Here is an 18,124-nt window from a genome sequence, read left to right on the forward strand (position 1 = left end):
TGTGTAGCAGCAGGAGAATTTTGTCTTTTGGAGAAAGTTGTTAGAGACTGAAGAACGATATTGAACCAACTACAGACAATGTCAAAACGAAAGTGTGCCCAAGAGGTAAACCTAGCAAATGGCCACAATTGGAGAAAAAAGCTGCTGAGTGAGTAATTGAAAATCAACAAAATGGAAAATGTGTTAGTCGTGAAGTGAACCAAATCCACTCATGAAACAACTCAAAAGAGGATGAAATTTCGGATTTTAAGGCAAGTGCTGGACAGTGCACAAGGTTCATGAGAAGGCATGACTCAGTACTTTGGCAGAGAACTAAGATTGCACAAAAGCTGCCTGTTGAACTCAAAGATAAGATGTTACAGTTTCACCAGTTTGTAGTCAAAAGTCAGCAGAAGGAAGGCTACAAACTGTGAACCATAAAGGAGAAAAACAATTTTGGTGAAAACCACTAGCCATGAGAAAAGTAGGTTTACTTTAGTTCTTTCTTGTATGGCTAATGACACTAAGTTAAAACCAATGGCTGTTTTTAAGAGAAAACCTTTGCCAAAGGAGACATTTCCAAAAGGAATTGTCATCCGTATGCATCCACAAAGCTGTACGGATGAAGGTTGATGTAGAAAATAGATAAAGGAAGTTTAGAATCTACGACCTAGTGGACTACACAGGGAAAACAGTGTGCTCGTCTGGGACCAGTTTAGATCACATCTAGTGAAGAATGTTGCTGATTACATCTGATCACATAACAATGACGTAGCTGTAATTCCAGGCAGACTTACAAGCGTTTTGCAACCAATAGATGTTAGTATCAATAAGCCATTTAAGAACATGATAAGAATGAAGGGGAATAACTGGATGTGTGATGGAGAAAACACACACTGAAAGGAGGCAGTACGCGGGCTCCATCACTGCCATTGATCTGTGAATGGATTTTTGATTCATGGAAGGAAATAAAAACTGACACTAATTTCAAATCATTCAAGAAATGTGGAATTTTGAATGCATCGAACGGTACAGAAAATGATTATCAATGAGATGACGTAGATGAAGAAGAAGCTGGTGATGTGCTACCTCTAACTACAGACAATGAAGATGAAGAGGATCCATATGAAGATATCATTCCTGATGATTATGAAGCTTTATTCGGTGCTGAAGATGTTGAACAGTGTGTTTCTGCAGGATTTTAATCAACTTTTGTATTTGACATTTTTAATTTAAAGCTGTATTTTAGTTCTACTTCACTTTTTGTATGTATAAATGAAAGCTTACTAACTCATTTTTGTTTCTATTGTCTTTATCCGTTAATTACCATTAATTCGTTGTGTTGTTTTTTCTTTATTAGTTTAGAGATCAATTGGGCATCTCCGGTATTTTGGAATGGAGCTTGAATTTCAGCCCCTCAAAAGTACTATCCATGTAATAGTCAACCCCATAAATCTAACCTTAAAATTTCAATTTTTACATAAGTATATACGGTAATTGCCTTTTTTAACGTTCCATAACAGGAAAGCACCATGGAAGCAGCCGTTTTAATGGTTTAAGCAAACTCTTCTTAATTATTTTCCCAATATACTGTTGTAAAACATGTTTTCTTGACCATCAGTGAGTTCATCACCTATATCATATTTGTCACATTGTGCATTATACTGTTCTCAGAATGGACACATATGGAATTTAGCATGTCCCATTATAATCACAGACACATCCTTGGGTGAATTGCAGATTATTTGTTGTTGGTGAGGGAAGTTTTCTAACTCGTACTTTTTCGTTTCCAGTTCAGAAGAATTTTACATGCATTTCGAAGACTAGAATAGAATATCCTTTATTATCACGTGTACTCCATTGTAGAAGTGCAGTGAAAAGCTTTTACAATGTTTGCTGCTTATGGCGCCATATTAGGTACAAGTACCTAGGTACAAATCATGGATACAAAAGAAGAATAAAAAGTAGTAACATTTCTTTACAGAGTTTTTAAAAAAAAGTTAGAAATAAGACATCATTAAAGGATTGACATTACAGTCAGGTGAAAAAATTCAAATAAACATCACATTGTAGCAGCTCAGCGCAGGGCCTCTGCACATGGTCTGACCACCCGTGCCAGACCCCAGTCCAACAGCCGTCCCTGCTCTGCTCCAAGCCTCCAGTACCAGCCCTCAGCTGCTCCAAGGTAAGTTCCAGGACTGCCTCGCCTACACCGGTCTCCACCCAGGCCTAGCTGCTTATGCACTGCTCTGGGACTTGCTCCCCTCAAGCTGCTCCAAGACTCACTGCCCACGCACTGTGCTGAGACTCGCTGCCCGCACCCTGCTCTGGGGCTTTGCTGCCAACACCCTGCTCTGGGATCTCGCTGCCTACACGCTGCTCTGGGACCTCGCTGCCCACACGCTGCTCTGGGACCTCGCTGCCCACACCCTGCTCTGGGACCTCGCTGCCCGCACCCTGCTCTGGGACCTCGCTGCCCACACCCTGCTCTGGGACCTCGCTGCCCGCACCCTGCTCTGGGACCTCACTGCACACACCCAGCTCTGGGACATTGCTGCCTGCACCCTGCTCTGGGACCTCGCTGCCCACACCCTGCTCTGGGACCTCGCTGCCCGCACCCTGCTCTGGGACCTTGCTGCTTGCCTGAATGTGTAATCTCTTTTTAAAAGATAAAAACAATACTTTGGCTTATTTAAGTCTGACATCTGAAAAAGATCTTCTAAAATCTAATGGACAGCTGCTAGGCATAAGAGTTTTATTGACATAATATTGATGTGTCATGTATTTACTGATATTATTATATATTCTGCATTTTAACTATATTGAAACAGTGGAAGAAATGTATTTATATCATTATGTTTTCAGCATTTTGATGTTTGTATGTGCAATTTTGATATAACATGATCCCAATACCAACTAAAGTATGAACTGCATGTACAACTTGAATTCAATCCTGAATAGCTTTGTTCTGGGTCTGTGTTACCGTAAAGTATTTAGTCAATTATTGTCATTAAAATTGCACAATGCAGTGTGCTAACTGTCTTGTATTTTGGTCATTTAGGCTGAGTTTTTTTTCCTTTTATTCATTAACGGGATGAGGGCGTTGTTGGCTAGGCAGCATTTATTGCCCATCCCTAATTGCCCAGAGGGCAATTCAGAGTCAACCACATTACTGTGGGTCTGGAGTCACATGTAGGCCAGACCAGGTAAGGATGGCAGTTTCCTTCCCTAAAGGACACTAGTGAACCAGATGGGTTTTTCCCAACAATCGACAATGTCACTCATGGTTGTCATTAGATTCTTAATTCCACTTAATTTTATTTAATTCAAATTCCACCATCAGCCATGGTGGGATTCAAACCTGGGTCCCCAGAATGTTATCTGGGTCTGTAGATTAACAGTCCAGCGATAATACCACTAGGCCATCGTCTCCCACTCCTAAGTGACAGATATTGAAGTAAATGAGGACATTATATCTCTTAGAAATTGAAGAAAATCTGGGGAATGAAATTTGTTCAGCATTGGCAGCATAACTGTCAATGTGTTCATCAAAAATAAAAGAATATTGCAATGTGGCCAGAATGGGAATCCCTTTATTTATGTCAATGGTAGCACCTAAAAAAAATTCAGAATTGCTTTACCTTACTTCTTAGGTTTTAGAAGAGTGTTTGCTTTCTCTTTCCTTTTTAAGGTCTAGATCATCACTGGAGTCTTCCTCATCCACATATCAGTGTACCAAACACAGTCCTTGTGCTAAGAGGGTTTGTCAGTATGACGAAGAAGAAGTTCCTGAATACATGGTGCCTTCATTTAGGAGCAGGTATATCAATAATACTATGTTAATATTATTATAAGCACCCTACAGACATTGTCTTCATACAATGTGGCTGATTGCCCAAATAGCCAAGGGGGCTAAACTCCTGGATTCTTGTCTAACAGAAGTGCAGAGGCTGGAATTGTAGGATCTGATAATTCACCCGATTTTCTCTGTACCAAAGACTCTATCCAAGGAGCAGTGTTGCACAACTTCTGCGTTTTAATGTGTAAGCTTAAGCAAAGTTGATATTTAATTGGATCAGAGAATGCATAGCAGTCATCAGACTGCATATCTGCACCTACAAAATAGACAGAGAGAATCTGGAGGCAGCTTGCTTCTGAAATAGGAAAATTTTTGTTTATTTTGAATTCAGGAATGATTAGCTATTAAACAAAATTTTGTCTTAAAATATATTCAAATAGATCTTGAATTATTGGATTTGTTATGGCAGCTATTTACATGTTTAGAAGTCCCTTAAAGGTACAGAAAGTCCCTAATACACACATTGAAAAGGGGAAGGAGAGAGATCTTGGCAGTATGACATCCACAAACTCAGAAATGGTTCCACTATTCGTGATGTAATGTGGTTTCTGTGCTATTTTCAAGTCTTTGTCATTTTAAGTGTGAGTATTAGACAATGCCCAGAGCTGCACTTTTCCAGTTTTGCTTTGGCTGTAGTACAATTATAATCAGCTCAAAATGAGCTATAAAAAGTTTCCAAGTGGTCGAGTATGTGCCAAATGTTAAAAACCAATCAACTTTTGGATACCATTGGGAAAAACATAGCTCACGTGGGAACAGGCAGTATAAGAAAACAGTGATAGCCTCTTTGCAGTCTCATAGCAGTCTTGGACTGGAAACTCTAGTATAGTGATAAGTAATGTCACCTTGATGTTTTGCTCATCAACAAATATAACTATGGAAAGGCTGCGTTCAAAGTGAAACACATAGAGATAATGAAAGCTTTTGAAAAGTTTGTGTCTGTGTTTTGTGATTGGCAGAGAGGGTGAAGAGGAAGAAGTCAAGCCTAAACCAAGAGCATTTCCATATGGTACAAAACTACGGGAGATGGAGGCCGAGATTTCCAAACTCAAAAGGTCTGCCCATGAGCAAGCAGACATGATAGCTCTCACGAGGATGGTAAATGATCAATATGACTAGTCTACTGCCAGCCTCTATTCACAGATTGTAGCATTTTCCCCGAGATGATTAAATTAAGTGTTTTTAATGGATTCTGTTCATACAGGAAGAAGAAAGGACAGCTGTGCAGAGACATGTCCGCGAGGATTCCATATGCCGTGCTCCTGAATTTCTTGTCCAGTTAAGATCCCACACCGTTTGGGAGAACTCCTTTGTAAAATTATTTTGCACTGTTCAGGGTTTTCCGACTCCGTTAGTCAGATGGTAAGTCATGTTGACCTTGTGTACTGGACAAGTGTGTGTCATCTGTGCATGGTAAAGAACATATTTTCTTGTCTTGCTCATTATTTGGATTTGCAGTTAAGGTGGCATAATTCTGTTTGCTGTTATCAAATACTGAATTCATGCACCAAGCCAATTGTAGAAACATCTTTTAATATTAAAGTGAAACCACATTTATATGGTACGTGCGCACTCTAACCAGCTGGCTAGGTAATTATAAGATAAAATAAAATCCAAATCACTGACTACTTTAAGAAAGAAAAGTTTCAATTTGTTTAATCAAATCAGAAGATGATTCCTACAATACACAATGTCCAACAAGAATAGCTGAAAGCCAGTTCTTGGTCACAGTCTCTCAAGTCAATCTGCTAGCTGCATACATGGGGTAGTTTGGATCCGTCAAAGCTGATAGACTCTGATTACATTATTAGTGGAGGCCTTCTGCAGAAGTTCATGATAACATCTGAAATCCCACTGGAAATGCTCAATAATAGTCTATTGTCTGAATTTTAACTTGAGCTAGGTTCTGTTCTGACCTTAGTTGGTTACCAGTCTGACGTCCTTGTGTTTTAATTTCTTCATGGGATATGCCTCCTCCTATCTCTGTCACCAATATGGCCTCTTGTACATTCCCCAATGTCATTGCTGTGACTTTGGTACTTCTGATTTCAGTATTTTAGATGCCAAGTTCTGAAATTCTCTCCCTTGCCATCTCTGCCCTTTAGCTCTTCCTTCAAATATTATGTTCCTTTAAATGTAGCACTTTGCCAAGCATTTTTCATCCTTTGGCGTTGTGTTAATGAGATCCTGGTACATGTTCTTACATTAAAAATGTTGTGTAAATTCATGTTGTGTTCGCAATTTTGTGCTTCAAATATTTTATTGGCAGTCTCCAAAACTTTGCGGTTAGCAGTCATTTTCCTGACATCACTAACATTGCTACGTTGAAGAAGCTGATTATGAGGTTTAACAATATTACATCCAAGCCGTTCAGCTTTCGTGAATTGATTTGTTCCAAGCAAACAAGCCGTCTGCCACCTCCATCTCTAACACCAGTGATCACAGTTGAGGCTCATAAACCCTACAATCTCCCTCAGAATGTTCATGATAATGCAATAAATATTCATGTTCAGTAAAACATTGAGCTAAGGCTTCATTCCAATTAGTGAAGATCATGTATGAATGCTTAAAGCACTTGTTCAACATTCCTTGGCATGCTATTTTTACTAGGCATTCAGCATCATTTAAGATAATCAGGTTAACACCTGCCCAAAATAGCACAAATAGGAATGTAGTAACATGCCATTAGGACTTCAAATGAGAACTTTGTAGTCAGAATTACACTCCTATAAACTATTTGTACAAAATAAGATACTGAGGGAAAAGGTGCACGGTGATGTCTTCATGACACTGCCCCAATTACTGGTAAACAGCAGCTAATCTCTCTCCACAGTGCCTACCTTCTGACCAACTTACATGACTTTTTAACCATTATGAGAGAGACTGTAAATATGTTGTTAAGTCTTGTTTAATATTAGTTTGCCAAGAGATATTACAGGGAATGTGGATGGCTGGCAGAGTATGTGGCTTGTGTTTCCTTGTGAAGAAATTAAATCTTCCTTTAGAGGTTTTATGATATGGTCTACACCCTTTAAAGGAATTTAGGCCTTACAACTCACTGTCCAAAGTCCACTTATTCATTACAAGTCTGTATAATTTACTTTACTGTACTGATTGCATGAGGTAAATTGCAATGAAGTTTGAGCAGCCTCATCAACATCTCAAAATTAGCATGCTTCTCTAATTGTAATGTGGATTATGAATGTTTTACATTTTTAAATGTCAGTTTGACTCTAGTCGAAAGACTGTTGCCTTGGAGTTAGAAAATGGAGCTGAAGCTCCACTCCAAACATTGAACATATAAGCCTGGAAATGCCTTGTTGGAATGAAGACCTCCCCTAATGCCACTATCCAACATTCTGGTCATGGGAGATCTCTTGCCTAGGGTGGCACAGGTTGTTGGCTGATGCCAGTGTCCATTAATGGCTTATCCTGCCCAAAACCAGTTGACACTCCTAAGGCAGACGGTCCCCCAAAGGGTGTAAATGGGCTGATGAGAACTTAAAAAGAGATTCTTCAACTCCCATTGAAGCTACATTAACTATAGAAGGTAATCCTAGAGGAATTCTTTATTTTACTGTAATAAAGGGTTGGATCATTGTGAGGATTCCATGGAGGCGTGAGCTAGGTCTTCGCATGCCTGTGGGTTTTAGGAGTCACTTGGAAATAGATTTCCAGGAAAAGTCGGAAGCTTTTTAAACACGGATGGATGATCCATGACCCCAAACTGCAGTTTCAAGCCCGGGGTCAAGATGTTGAAGAACGTTGACAGAGTCAGGATTGGCCTATTTTTGCCAGAAATCTGAAGAAGGGTTCTGACCCAAAACTTCAACTTTCCTGTTCCTCTGATGTTGCCTGGCCTGCTGTGCTCCTCCAGCTCCACACTGTGTTATCTCTGACTCGAGCATCGGCAGTTCTCACTACCACTTTTTAAGCAATATTTACATCCCTGCCATAATCCAAAATGTGGCTTTAGTGCAATTGAAAAGAAGTGCCACCTTATGACAAATAGTGCCTTCCAAATGAGACCCCGTTTCAAGAGGAGAAAGTCAGTGGGTTCACTAGCCGATCAGAATGATATCCCCTCCACAACTATTAACACAGATGAATTAATTAGAACATAGAACGTAGAACTAGAACATAGAACAGTACAGCACAGGGATGGGCCCTTTGGCTCACAGTGTTGTGCCAAACATGATGCCAAATTAAACTAATTCCTTCTGCCTGCCCTTGGTCCATATCCCTCCATTGCTTGCATATTCATTGTCCTTATCTAAAAGTGCCATAAACACCCTAACATACCTGACTCCACCACCACCCCTGGCAGCGTGTTTCAGACTCCTACCACTCTCTGTGTAAAAAACTCACCCCTCACATCTCCTTTGAACTTTCCCCTTCTCACATTAAATGCATGCCCCGTAGCATTTGACATTTCAACTCTGGGAAAAAGATTCTGACCATCAACCCCATCTACGCATCTCATAATTTTATAGACTAAAATAATTGCTGTAAATGGGATCTTCCTATGTTTCAGTTGATCATCATGCTTACCTACGCCTAACAACATGAATGATGCAGTGACTGGCTGCTCAGCTGAAGTGACAGGCAGCGACTACTTTATTATTAATTGGCTGTTAGAAAGTTTACAACAGTGTGGTCCAAAATTGAGCATAATTATTTTTGGAGAGGACAAAAGAGCATGCTTGTTCCTCCTGGCCTGTGAACTAGTTTTAGATTTGGCCTTTTGGTGTATCTTCTCAGTTCTATTGCCTATTGACAACACTGTCTCCATCCAATAGACCTCAATGACGGAGTGACAACTTTGACTGTCTGGGCTTTTGTGCCTCTTGGAAAAATCTCAAAAGTATTTGCATAAAATGAATTATTTTGTAGCGCATCTGCCAGAGCCAAAATGAATACTTTTTTTAAAACATTGCTCTCTTCACAATTACTCGGTATATATTTCATTTGAAAGCAAAGATGGTTGTGAATTCCAGTTGAGCATTAATGAATTTATTGTAATGAAACGCACATTCTTCTGCATACAATGTTATAAGGCAGGTGCTTAATTCAAATTGAAACAATGGAGTTTTGAATTACTATTGGTTCAGGAAATATAATGAAGGAGTGATTTAAGAACCTAAGCAACTCTTTTGAAGATGTCACATATAGCTCCATGACATTCAAGTCCGAAATAATCAAGTTGCAATGTCTAGGTAATGTGTTCTGCAGGCAATTAGTCACAACTAATTGCATTGAACTTGAAACAGAGTGTCACTGATCCTAACACGTGCTTTTTCATGTGAGGCCAATTATTACAAGAAGAGTGGGTGAAGGTCAATTTGATAATGCTTGTGAAAGTATGACAGTATCTGTTGTCTGTCAAGAAGCAGCTAACATGAGGATTTTCTCTTCAAATAGCAGCCTAGGTAGTACAAAATATTTTTAAAAATTGATAAGTTGGTTAGTTCTGCATTATGCTTCAACAGAAGAATCAGAAACATAATTCCTTCCCTAAACCTTTCTCTCTCTCTATGTCACTCTGTTGCTTTATGACCCTCTTTAGAACCCAGCTTTGTCAAAACTGTTTGTCAGTCCTCCCAATTTCTACGTTCCAGGGTCTAAGTCAGTTTTACATTTTCTTTATGTCTACCTAGGAAGCACCTTGGCACATCTGTCTTGTTAAACATAGTCAGTAAATGAATTTCTTGTTACATTTGTATGAAATTCCTATGTCTTTTACACTAACTGAAAGTGTAAAAACCATTTAAAATGTCAGACATTATACTTCTATTGATTCTGAAATTTTACAGCAGAGTTTCAAATCTAATAAAAATCGAAAGAACTGTGGCTGCTGTAAATCAGGAACAAAAACAGAAGTTGCTGGAAGCTCAGCAGGTCTGGCAGCATCTGTGAAGAAAATGAGAAACTGAGGAAGGGTCACCAGACCCGAAACGTTAACTCTGATTATTTTCTTCACAGATGCTGCCAGACCTGCTGAGCTTCCAGCATCTTCTGTTTTTGTTCCTGATTTACAGCAGCCACAGTTCTTTTGATTTTTATTAGATTTGAAACTCTGCTGTATAATTTCAGAATCAATAGAAGTATAATGTCTGACATTTTAAATGGTGGATCTAGGCCCGAAATGTCAGCCTTCCTGCTCCTCTGATGCTGCTTGGCCTGATGTGTTCATCCAGCTCTACACCTTGTTATCTCAGATTCTCCAGCATCTGCAGTTCCTACTATCTCTGAGGCTCAGAAAGCTTGTGTTTTCAAATAGACCTGGTGCACTATAACCTGATGTTGTGTGATTTCTGACTGTCTCCTTGTTGATTCTCACTGAAATAAATAGACATTGGCATTGATTTCTTATTTTTATCCTAAGTCATTTATTTGTCCTATTTGTTTTTCATTGAAAGGTATAAAGATGATGTCTACATAGATCAAACAAGTGAACCAGCCAAGTACAGGATGGAAAGCTACTATGGAGCTCACTCTTTGGAGATTAACAGGTGAGTTCACACAGAAATATAAAGGACATTCAAGAGATCCTGGCAATCATAATTGCTTGTTCTTGTATTTCCATAGAATCATAGAAAGATACAGCATAAAATGAGACCATTCAGTTCATCTGCTTGTGCCAATTATTTGGTAGAGCTTTAAAAGTTACCATTGAATCTGCTTTCACTGTCTTTCCATTAATCCATTCCAGCCACAGCACCTTGTTATGAAATAGTTTCCTCATGTCATTTCTAGTTCTTTTGCCAGTTCGCTTAAACTTGTGTACTTTGGTTACTGACCCTTCTCCCCCTGGGAAATAGCATCTCCTTATTTATTCTTACAAAACTGAGTCTGATCTTGAATAGAATGATCAAATCTCTTCTTAACCCTTGCTGCTGTACGGCAAGAATGTGCCAGGTTATTCAGTTTCTTCATATTTACTGAAGTCCCTCATCACTACAACCAATTCAGTAAGTCTCTCCTGCACCTTCTACATGACTTTGACATCCTTGCTTAAAATCTGCCTCCAAAAACTGAACACAATACTTCAGCTGACACCTAACCACTCTTTTAAAGATGCCAGGGATTAACTTCCTTGCATTGTACACTATTCCTCTGTTTTTTTGTGAAGTCTAAACTCCTTTTTATTTATCAGCCTACTCAGCTTGGCCTGTCATTTTCAAGGATTTGTGTACCTATTCATGTTTAAAGTGGTACTTATTGTTGTTTAATTTGCCTTTCCTCATTCATCTAATGTAATAGGCTAAAGTTAATGCAGCCCTTTGTTTAATTTGCCTTTCCTCATTCATCTAATGTAATAGGCTAAAGTTAATGCAGCCCTTTGTATCAAGAAACATGTTGACCAGGACCACTTCGTTGTAGGACAATCAATGGAGATACAATGGGCTGAATGGCCTTCTTCTGCTCTGTAACAATCCCGTGATTCTGGGAAAGGGGCACTTCAGCAGGCTCACAATGGCATTTATTTTGTTCTTTTAATTTTGATTTTTTTTCTCATTGTATACACATTTCTGAATTTTGTGTCACAAGTAATATTTGAAGTGATGCTCTGCGTATATAAGCCCAGCTCCTTATTGTTATTTAGTGAAAACAAATTCCCAACATCAAGTGCTAAAGTAAAACAAAGAGCTGCAGATCCCGGAAATATGAAAAAAAACAAATTGCTGGATAAACGCCACAGATCTGGTAGCATCTGTGGAGATCAAACAGAATTAGCATTTCAAGTCCAGTGACCGTTCTTCAACTCTGAGGCAAGGCCACTGTATTTGAAATGTTAACCATTTTCTCTGCTCAGATGCAGCCCAATCTGCTGAGTTTCTTCAACAATTTTTGATTTTTGTCTCAAAAACAAGCAATAGCCTCCTTGTTCGCTGAGTTTAAGGTGAATAGTCTGTTTCGTTTGTAGGGGAGACACTCCTCAGTAACGTGCAGCGTTGTTAGAGTTTCTCCACAGTCCACAAGGCATTTCTACTGAGGTCCTAGAGGTGGAGGTTGTCTGCGCAGATTGCCCTAGCTCGTCCTGAACCTGTTTAGAAAGGACCACTCTCACTATGGTAGTTCAAAGTCTGTCATTCAGCAGATCGGCCTTGTCAAAGGAATTTGCTAGTGCATTCCCCTTTTTCCCATTCCTTGATTCAAAGGATAAATATAGATCTTGCTCAGGAAGGCTGCTCCATATGGAGCACTAGATGGAAGGCAGGTAGTCCATGGATTGAAGAATTCATCATGGAATGATAAATGAAGCGCAAATGGATGGTTTCAACCAGCTGTGGGTTTTTACTAGTCGGTGGATTTGCAGAAAAGTGATGTTTGTGGAGACTGGAAGCCAGGGGAGGGAATTTTCAGGTAATCAATATTCTTTTTATATTCACTTGAGGGATGGGTGGGCGTTGCTGGCTGGCTAGCATTTACTGCCTGTTGCTAGTTGCCTTTAAGAAGGTGGTAGCGAGCTGCCTTCTAGAACTGCTGCAGTACACATGATGTAGGTCAACCCGCAATGCCCTTAGAGAAGGAATTCCAGGATTCTGACCCAGCAACAATGAAAGAACGATGATATATTACCAAGTCAGGATGGTGAGTGACTTTGAGGTAAATTTGCAGGTGATGGTGTTCCCATGTATCTGCTCCCCTTGACCTTCTAGATGGAAATGGTTGTGGGTTTGGAAGGTGCTTTTGGAGGATCTTTGGAGAATTTCTGCAGTGCATCTTGTAGATTGTCCACACTGCTGCTACTGTGCGTCAGTTGTGGGGGGTGTGGATGCTTTTGGACATGATGCTTTGTCCTGGATTGTATCAAACTTCTTGAATGCTATTGGAGCTGCACCCATCCAGACAAGTGAAGAATATTCCATCACACTCCTGACTTGTGCCTTATGGATGATGGATAGGCTTTGGGAAGTCAGGAAGTGAGCTATTCACCGCAGTATTTCTATTCTCTGACCTTCTCTTGTAGCACTGTGCTTATATGGTGAGTCTAGTTGACTTTCTGGTCAATAGTAACCTCAAGGATATTGATAGTGGGGGGTTTAGTGATGGTAATACCATTGAATGTCACAGGGTAGTGGTTTGCTTGTCTCTTATTGGAGATAGTCATTGTCTGGCATTAATGCGATGTGAATGTTACTTGCCACTTGTCATCCCAAGACTGGATATTGTCCAGATCTTATTGCATTTGAACATCAACTATTTCAGTAACTGAGAAGTTGCAAGTGGTGCTGAACATTGTGCAATCATTGGTGAATATCCCCACTTCTGAGCTTATGATAGGGAAGGGAGTGTCATTGATGAAGCAGCTGAAGATGATTGGTTCTAGGACTCGACCTTAAGAAACTGCTACACTGATGTCCTGCGGATGAGAAGACTGACTTCCAACAAACACATCCATCCCTCCATGTGCCAGGTATGACTCCCATCAGTGGAGAGTTTGCTCCCATTGATTCTAGTTTTGCTAGGGCTCCTTGATACCATGCTCTGTCAAGTGCAGCCTTGATGCCAAGGGCTGCCACTTACATCTCACCTCTGGAATTCAGCTTTTATCCATATTTGAACCAAAGCTGGAATGAGATCTGCAGCTGAGTAACACTAGCAGACCTCAAACTGGTTGCCACTGAGCAGGTTATTGCTGTGCAGGTTCTCCTTGATAGCAGTATTGATGACCTTCCATTACTTTATTGGTGATTGAGAGTATACTGATGGAATGGTAATTGGCCAGGTTGGATTTGTCTTGCTTTTTCTTTACATACCTGGGCTAATTTTCCACATTGTTAGGTGGATGCCAGTGTTGTAACTGTACTGGGAGAGCTTGGCCAGGGCAGTGGCAATGTCTGGAGTGCAGGCTTTCAGTTCTATTGCCAGAATGTCATCAGGGCCTATTGCCTTTGCAGTATCCTGTGCCTCAACTGGTTCTTGATATCACATGAAGTGAATCGAATTGGCTGAAGACTGGAATTTGTAAAGCTGGAGACAACTGGAGGAGGCTGAAATGGATCATCCACATGAAACTTCTGGCTGAAGATTGCTGCAAATGCTTCAACGTTATCTTTTGCACTGATGTGCTGGGCTCTTCCATCATTGGGGATGTGGATATTTGTAGACCCTCCTTCTTCGGGCGAGTTGTTTAATTGTACACCACCATTCATGACTGGATCTGGCAGGACTGCAGAGCTTAGATTTGATTTGTTGGTTGTAGGATCATTTAACTCTGATTATTACTCGCTGCTTATGGTGTTTGGCATGCAACTGGAACCTGGGTCCCCAGAACATTAGCTGAGTTTCTACATTAATCGTCTAGTGATAAAACCACTAAGCCATCGCTTCCACAGGTGGTGGTGAGCTGCCTTCTTGAGCCGCTGCAGTCCATGTGCTGTAGGTAGACTCACAGTACTGTTCAGGAGAGAATTCCAGGATTTTAACCCAGTGACAGTGAAAGGACGATGTTGTATTTCCAAGTCAGGATGCTGAGTTGCTTGGAGTGGAACTTGTAGGTGATGGTGTTCCTGTGTATCTGCTGCCATTGTCCTTCTAGTTGGAAGTGGTCATGGATTGGAAGATGCTGTATAAGGATCTTTGGTGAATTTCTGTAGCGTATCATGTAGATAGTCCACACTGCTGCTACTGAACATCCATGGCATTGGATGTTTATGGATGTGGTGCCAATCAAATGGGTTGCTTTGCTCTGTATGGTGTCAAATTTCTTGAGTGTTGATAGAGCTGCACTCATTTAGACAAATGGGAAGTATTCCATCACACTCTTAATTTGTGCCTCAGATGAAAGTGGGTGGGAAGCCTCTTGCCAAATGGCCATGTTTTCAACTGGCCAGCAATATTTTCTTTTCTCTCTCAGCCCACTATGCCTGACAGATGGTAGTTAATTGAGGTTTAGGGCTAGAGATGACCCCCCCAACCCCGCCATACCCCAACCACCCCCATGACCCCTACCAACATTCCTATCAGTGGGCATTTGGAGGAAGCAAAGTGAGAGGCAGGAGGTCTAGCAGCAAGATGAAAGATGGCTACTTATCTGTCAATGAACATTTTCAAACACTATTGGTTAGTGTTGATCAATTCAATCTGCTTTAAAAAGTGCTGTATTTTCATGTTCTGAAGTGAGCCCTCTATTGCATTACATCCAAATCTCCATCCCTGCCAATGGTGGAGTCTGTCTGAAGTGTGAGACACATCCGGGTGTTTATCACTGCCAAACGACACGTGAGATGAATGAGCTTGAGGGAGACCCTAGAGTTTAAAGAATGGCAACTGATAAATCTCTCAGCCCTCAGAAGAGAATGTGGGAAAAGCTGGTTTGGGGATTAGAAGGAGAAGAACACAGAGGCTGGAATTTTACAAACCCCGCATCCTGAGGGCACTGGAAGGCACATGGCAAACAATTGGATAATGTTGTTTTGGGGAGATTCCCACATAAGCCACCTTTGGTACTTAACCAACCATGCATGAGTATGGGGTATCGATAGTGTTTTGCTAGTGGCAGAGATTGACACTCATGCCATGTGTAAACCCTAGTGGCTATGTTATGGTTTGGTGGGAGGGTCCTTCCATTTTGGGCACTTGTGCCAAACAGCATGCTAATCCCCTCCCCACAGCAGAAAACCCTCCAATTCTTGTCTGACTGTTCCTAGCAAAACTCCCACACTTACCTTCCAGCCCATCACCTCCATGGCTCCTTGTCGAGTACTGACTGCATTGACGAAGTTCCAAATGGGCACTGTTGGGACAGGGAGCTGCTGGCCCCCAGATTAGCCAGAAGCCATTGGAGGTGGAAGACACTTCCCTATTGGCTGGGTTGAAAGCTGCAGCCTCAGGCACTAAATTTGGTTATCAGTTCCCGGGCCAGAACCTGAATTTACAACTGATGGATAAGGCCATCACCTTGGCTTAAAATTCAGTTGAGAAAGTCCTTTGTAATATTGTGCTGCGTATCAGCTCCTGATTAATGAATGCTTTGCAAGTGAGTGTTCTACAGTTAAAAATACATGTTTGGAACCCATGTGAATTACTCTTTAGTCGGCATATGCTTTTGTGCTTGCTGTGCTAATCTTACTTGATCAAATTGAATACATCTATTCTTTCTTTACAGCTTTTAATCCATCTTTTTTCTTTCTGATTCTATTCAGTAACTGAAAGAGATGTTGTTTGTTCCTTTTGGTACAATGATAGTCAAAGGCATGGAATGCTCCCTCACTTTGTAATGTGTGGATTTGAAGTCTGACTGCTTTGTTATGGCCACAGGCTGTTTGGTTCAGTTATCTAGCCAGATGAACATAGGAAAGGAATATTGGCATTGACTATCTGTGTTAGTGACTGAAGCATTACCTTCAATCCTTAACTATAAACCATGAAGTGTTGAGGTTTACAGGAGGACAATGACGTCATCTTCTGAAGTTTGTTTTTGATTAACAACTGTGCTTCTCTGAGGTTTCAACCCACTGTTCTCTTCCACCTCATATAGATCAATGAGGTAATCTGCTTCTCTCCTTTGCATACAGCCCTGGTCAATCACAGCTGCCCTCACCAAAATGCTGAGCTGTCCGTGATTGGATCCCTGCTCCTTCGCAGCAGATTCTTTTGGCTTTCATCTTGTTGCTAAGGCCATGTTAAGTTGGTGATTTGAAACCTTTCTAATTCTATCAGCGCCAGCTTTTCGGAGTTCAAAAATATCTGATATGTAAGACCTCATGTGAAAACATGATTCTATAATCTGCCACATGCAGCTCTGAAAGAAAATAAAGCATTTAATTCTTGCATTACTGTTATGGGCCAGAATTACCTGGAAAAATAAGGTTACATTTATTGAGTGCACTATTACTCATATATCAATAATCTAGCAGTTTGTGTCGGGAAAGACCTAGTCTATCAGTTGTGATTTACTTGGCTGAAATTGAATGTTTGTCCTCAACTTCTCTGTAATGTCAAGAAACATTGGTGGTGTTAATACATGTCTAATGCCCTGAAGAAATTGGTAATGATGTCTGAACCTTGTTAACAATGAGATTTAAAAAGTTTGAATTGAAGGATAAGGGGAAAATATTTAACTCAGCCCTGTTTCAGCAATAACCTGGGCCAATATTTTAATGGGATGTGATTTACTTTAAAATGTTAACTTTAATCTTAAGAATAGCAAATGTTTAACTTGTAATGTCAAAAAGGAAGGAAGATCTAGAGGAAGTATATTTGGTCAGGCGTAATAACATCCTTACCCTTCCTAACAATTTTACCCCTGAATAAATCATACCTTTATCATCTGGAAGTCAGTGAGTGAATAATGACAGTAACTTGAAATACAAGGTGAACATTACAATTTATATTGGATTTCCAATTTTTTTCTAAAACTTCCAATATTTACATATCAACCATTATTCCTGAACAAAAGATCAAGCACTAGGCACCTCTATAAGCATAAGGCAATCTCACTTTTTTAAAAAAAGAAATATTTGTTTTATCTTCAGTAAGAAAAGGTATTCTTTAGCTTAAGGCATAAACAAAAACTTTCCATAGTTGCTCTCAGGAGGTCTGCCTTTACTGTTATACTACATGCCCTCACCTTAATCTGGTTACCTCTCCTGCCCATTTATCTGCATCCCTTGATAGGGTAAGTCATTCGAATGGCTATCACACTGGCCAATGAGTTAAAATTAATCCATCTGATTCCAGGCCAACAAATTACTAACTAAACAGACATCACAACGATAAAATGAACACTACTTTTGAAATACTTTTTAAAAGAAGAAAAATGTTCTGAAGTATTCAAAACCTTGTGCTGTGAAGAAATTCAGCTGCTGTTTATTCTTTGAAGGATGATATAATTGTGGTCAGCTTTATTTGGTTTTTTATGAATGAAAGTTTTATGGAAAATAATACATTAAGACAGAACTATTTCTTTGTTTCTTTTCATCTGCCTCTTTCAATCCATCCTTCTTTTCTATTTATTTTTGTATTTGCATCTAATTTGACTCAGTGCTCCTTTGTTTGATTTTGTTTTTTATTCTTAAATATTATTGATTAAGGAGATTGGGTCTATTGTTCACTGAGGTCCCAGATGCCAGTTGCTCTCACCCTGTTTTCATCAGTTCATATTTCCAGCAAAATAGTTGGACTTGAAATGTGAGGAAAACATAGCAAATTTCACAGTGCATTTTGTTAGATGTTCCAACTAGCAAATTCTGCAACATAAAGTGATTATTGCTATCGAAACAGAGCATTTGTCAGCAACAAAAACAGAAGTTGCTGGAAAAGCTTAGCAGGTCTGGC

At 40.0% G+C, this 18,124-nt stretch overlaps 1 protein-coding gene across 1 annotated transcript in view; it reads left to right on the forward strand.

Annotated features, from left to right (window-relative positions):
• The window catches only part of LOC109927245 (myomesin-2-like), a 105,984-nt gene that overhangs the window by 13,379 nt on the left and 74,481 nt on the right, over positions 1-18,124 (forward strand). The window contains exons 3-6 of the mRNA XM_048596754.1: positions 3,671-3,799; positions 4,798-4,936; positions 5,043-5,200; positions 10,258-10,350. Coding sequence (XP_048452711.1) covers positions 3,671-3,799; positions 4,798-4,936; positions 5,043-5,200; positions 10,258-10,350 — 519 coding nt within the window. The remainder of the gene's footprint in view (positions 1-3,670; positions 3,800-4,797; positions 4,937-5,042; positions 5,201-10,257; positions 10,351-18,124) is intronic.

The sequence above is a fragment of the Rhincodon typus genome, chromosome 5 (genome assembly GCF_021869965.1).
Source record: "Rhincodon typus isolate 14 chromosome 5, sRhiTyp1.1, whole genome shotgun sequence".
NCBI lineage: Eukaryota > Metazoa > Chordata > Chondrichthyes > Orectolobiformes > Rhincodontidae > Rhincodon > Rhincodon typus.